General features: G+C 39.1%; 1 protein-coding gene across 1 annotated transcript in view; it reads right to left on the minus strand.

Annotated features, from left to right (window-relative positions):
* Window positions 1-246: 246 nt before the first annotated feature.
* RABGAP1 (RAB GTPase activating protein 1) overlaps window positions 247-4,479 on the minus strand; it is a 64,478-nt gene continuing 60,245 nt past the window's right edge. The window contains exons 22-25 of the mRNA XM_009998829.1: window positions 4,405-4,479; window positions 3,515-3,586; window positions 2,778-2,975; window positions 247-1,997 (exon numbers count right to left, since the gene is read on the minus strand). The exon at window positions 4,405-4,479 is cut by the window's right edge and continues 3 nt beyond it. Coding sequence (XP_009997131.1) covers window positions 1,875-1,997; window positions 2,778-2,975; window positions 3,515-3,586; window positions 4,405-4,479 — 468 coding nt within the window. The 3' untranslated portion in view covers window positions 247-1,874. The remainder of the gene's footprint in view (window positions 1,998-2,777; window positions 2,976-3,514; window positions 3,587-4,404) is intronic.

The following is a 4,479-nucleotide window of genomic DNA, read 5'->3' on the forward strand; positions in this document are numbered from 1 at the left end:
CAAGCTGCACAAGGTCATTTCTGCAGTTTCTTTTTTCTTAGCAAACCCTAGATTCCTTACATAAAGCTGTGCTGGCAGCACTAAGAATATGCAGTCTTTTTTAGTAAAACCCTTTACAGCATGACTATCGTTTTGGTCTTCAGAGAAGCCTGCAGATGCTACTGCTTCTACTTTAAGAAGAGAATTAGCTTTATATTGCAAAATATTTAATAAAATTTCCTGTTAGAATGAAATGAAACAACAAAATAGTTATACAATTTTACTAGTTTATATTTCAATTCATAAAGTATACACACTGCAACTATGCTACCACAATGTCCACACATCTACTATTGATGGAGTTACAGTTTGGTTTTTTTGGTATTAAACAATAGAGATAATGTATGCAGTTAAGGAAAAAAGCTTGGACATAGCATGTTCTATCCCGTAGTTACAGAGTACATTAGCTAGCATTAGTACAGTAAACAAGAAAAAGGTAGAAATACAAAATAAACCAAGTATCTTTATATACAAACCAGTGCCTCTTATTGTTACCAGCTTATACTCACACTGCACACAAAATTTATCCACTGATGCAATAGATACTTCAGCATAACACAAACCATTATAAATTAAAAAAATTACAAGGTGCAAAACTCCATTCTACAGCTTTCTGGTGAGAACTCAAGACAATCCAATGAGTAAGAAATCCAAGTATGTTTAGCACCTATTAGTGCAACTGCCTCGAGCGTGACAAATGACCTACACAATCTCTGATCATGTTACCAGGGAAGCCAGCTGGGTAGCTACAGATGCTCACAGCTACACTCACGCAGTGATTTTTGCCTCGTATATATCTCAGTTTATTGTTTCTTTGTCCCATTCATACCTATATGTGCAAAACTAAATCCTGGAAGCTTTCTCAGAGCTTCACAGAAGGCCTGCTACAGCCGGGTAAAAACAAACCAACAGAACCAAAACAAAAAAACATGACAAAACACAGACAAAAAGACTCAATTAAATGTCAGACCATCCACATAATTAGCAGTTATTAGCAGTCCTGGCGTTGGGTATTTTAACGCTGTTGATATGTGGATCAAACAACATGACACAGGAGTGAAACGGAAATTTGCCAAGAATTCTGATTATTCTTGTCTAGCACTCAGACAAGTCTCCCAGCCTCAGGTTGTGAATTTGTTTGACAGCCCATGCCAAAAAAGCCCAGAGTTGCATAGAATTGGTTAGTAACAGAAAGAAATGCCAAACACAGAGAGATGGATGCTGCATCTACTAAAACAAAGTGGGGTCGCTTGACAGGAATGCTGAAATCATCCCCATTGATAAAGCAAAACATGTCACCTCCTACTCTCCGTATCCTACCTCTGGGGACTGCTTTCTGGCACTGATGTAGTTCTTGCTAAAGTTGTCATTTTTTCTTGTTTTTTTTTCCTTTTTTTTTTCCTCCTTTTTTTTCTTTTTTTTTTCTTTTATTTTTTAAATTTTACTTTGTTAGTGACACTTTTCCTTTCAAATAAAATATTAAAAAAGGTTATAACTGTAAAAAAACCTATCATATGTAAACTTAACAATTGGGGTTGGTAAGTTCTTGTACCTAGTCTGTGAAAAGCCTCCAGCCAGACCACAGAATGGAGTGTTTCTCTGAAGAGCTTCAATCTAGCTACATCACCTGTTAAATATCAGTAGTACGACGATCCCATGTCTAGCAATAAAACCCTTCTTGTGTTTCCATCCTCTTTATCACTGACCTATTGAAATCCTGACATGCTGTGTTTCCATTTTATTTACATTCTGGTCCTCTCATGTCAACGAATTAAACATCTGGCCAAGGAAGGCAACAAAAGGTGTTAAGAAGGTGTGTTTAACAGAGCTGCTTCTCAACAAGTCTCTTTTCCTTGGACTCCAGTCACTGTTTTTATAGAGCTTATTGTTCTGTTGAACCATGTTTTCTTTGCAGCTTGTACTTCATTCAATGCCAGACCCAAATGGTGCTCCAAATCCTGCAAATGGAAGAGTAATTTCATTAACTAGTTATGTATTCACAGCTCAAGGTTAGATGATTTAAACTGAGAAGGCTCTAGGACATCTACAATCTCTTGGCCACTTTAGAAATTAAACAAGTCTTACATAACATAAAGTAGCACAAGCTGATGAGGAAAAAAAAAAAAAAGCAAAGCTTTGAAAAGCATAAGACTTGTCATTGTCCTTAGTGAAAAGTTCAGCTTTCTTCAGTACATCCAAACCCTTTAATCCTTCCCCATCTGAGAAGGAGCTATTCCCACAGGAAATGGACTTTCTAGAAACCAACTCTAACATTTCTGTGAACTGTCATACCAGTTTTAAGCTAAAAGAAAAATGTTGTCATATTTTACACAAATACCTCAAATACCTGGAGGACTTTCCAGTCATGTTTTAAGAAACATGTCTAACATTTGTCAAGTTACTTCTTCATTTAAGATTGATTGTAAGATAAAGAAATGCATGATTCAGTGCTTTGTCAGAGCTTGGATTTCTTCCAAGAAGTTGCAGATCAGTCAGTGCTGCACTGCAGCCAGGCAGATGTCTGGAAGTTGTAGTAGCTGGTAAATACAGTTCATGCAATTCAATTATTCTGTCTGCACACACTAAGTTTCAGACCCAATGTTTGGTTAAATAACCCACGCAGGAAATAGCAGGTTCCAGTTTCAACCAACAGGATCTGTTCCAATCCCTCTACAACACGTTTTTCTAGGAATGCAGACATGCCACACAGGCTCCACAAGGAACCTCCTAAGCATTACCTGTATTTTACATTCCGCCTCCACAAGCTGCAGCTTGGTCTGGGCCAGCTCAAGCTCCATTTCCCTCAGCTGGTTTTTCAGCGTTTCCTTCTCCTCGTCTGTGTCCTCATCTGAACCATCCTTGGCAGAACCAGCCACCTTCACACGGCCTTCTTTATTGAAGAACTCCCGGCAGTGCTCGCAGTCATCCACTTTTTGCTAAAGTAAACACCTGGCTGTGAATGCCTGCCTGGAAGTGCTGCTGATACCATCAAAGCCTCTCCTGCCTCTGCTCACCGCAGGAGGGAACACTAATAACATGCAAACTCAGGGACTTCTGGAGAAGCAAAACCAAGCAGGAACTCCAGCCACCCTCCCCAGATTTACGGGCTCTGGAAAACTCCGCTGTATTTTTGGTAAAATGGTATTGCTACAATAAAGGGCTCTGTGCTGCCTACAGGCTATTTTATGGTAAAAGAAAAATCTCCTGCAGAAAAAAAACCAACCTCAAAAATAATAACAGTTGTTATTGCCCAGCAGCAACATTAGTAAGTAACCAATATATCATGGGAGAGAGCTGGCAGCTATTTATCTCTTCTCCAAGATCCCCCCCTTATAATCCTCTCTCCAAAGCTGTAAGTCACTAAGGAACTCTCTCACAGCCACCATTTTTGTACAGAAATAAATGGTGTGCTTTCTGTTATGATTTTGCTAAGAGATTTAAACATTGTAGACTGAGGATCCCACTGGTTTCTTACCCGTATTTTCTCAATTTCAGCTTTATTTGCTGTTTGTTGTTTTTCCAGTCGCTCACTCAGCTGGGAACAAATCTGACAAGTAAAATTATGTTACCAGACCATTTATAAATGTAAATTTCCTCCCAAATGAATGCTAAAGCACAAATAAATGCTACAGCAATATTAACATGGATAGTCTGAGGGCTCTGAGAAAGCCAGAAAAATTGGAACACTGCATTAAATTGGCTCATTGTACATTTTCTCATTCTCTTCAGTTTCTTCTATGCCCAAAGGAAAAGGTGCAGTTTCAACCTCAGTTTGGCCTTGCTAAAGGAGCCAGAAAAGTTTGGAAAAGCATCGCTTTTTTGGTGCCTTTGGGATAGAAGAACCAGGCAAGACAGCCAGAGTATTAAAAAAAACAGTTCATTCCTCAAGACCTGTGTGATGCCAACTTAAGAATGTTTTGTAAGTTCTGGATACATTAATTCACTCCCATGATGCCTTATGATCAGGAGCTTGAATTGCAAAGCAAAATATTTGAAAGGAACAAGACATCTTTTTACTTCTTAAGTGCAGTTACCATTTGGTTGAAGAAGGGAAGCTGGGACAGAACGTTCTGTTGGAATGAGGTGAACCCTCAATACACAAAAGCCCACTTGGACAGGTTAGGCAGTTACTGAGGCTGCGGTGACTGACAAACACCTGCACTGGGGCAACCAGAGCTGACCACCAGGCAGCAGGATTTCAGCAAAAGAAAATGCAAACCGAACCACAAGCTTCCCATTTAAAATAGCTAAAATGTCTCCTCAAATGCACAGCACAGATTACATTTATTTCCAGAAATTTCCTAAAATACCTGAGAAAGTCTTGCAGTTTGCTAGCAAACCATATCATCATTAAGCTGTACTTACCTGTTTGTAGTCACCAATAATAGAGCTGTTCTTTTTGATCTCTGACTCGGCCTTATCCAGCTCCCTACGACACAT

The sequence above is a fragment of the Chaetura pelagica genome, unplaced genomic scaffold, assembly GCF_000747805.2.
Source record: "Chaetura pelagica isolate M959 unplaced genomic scaffold, ChaPel_1.0 scaffold405, whole genome shotgun sequence".
Taxonomy (NCBI): Eukaryota; Metazoa; Chordata; class Aves; order Apodiformes; family Apodidae; genus Chaetura; species Chaetura pelagica.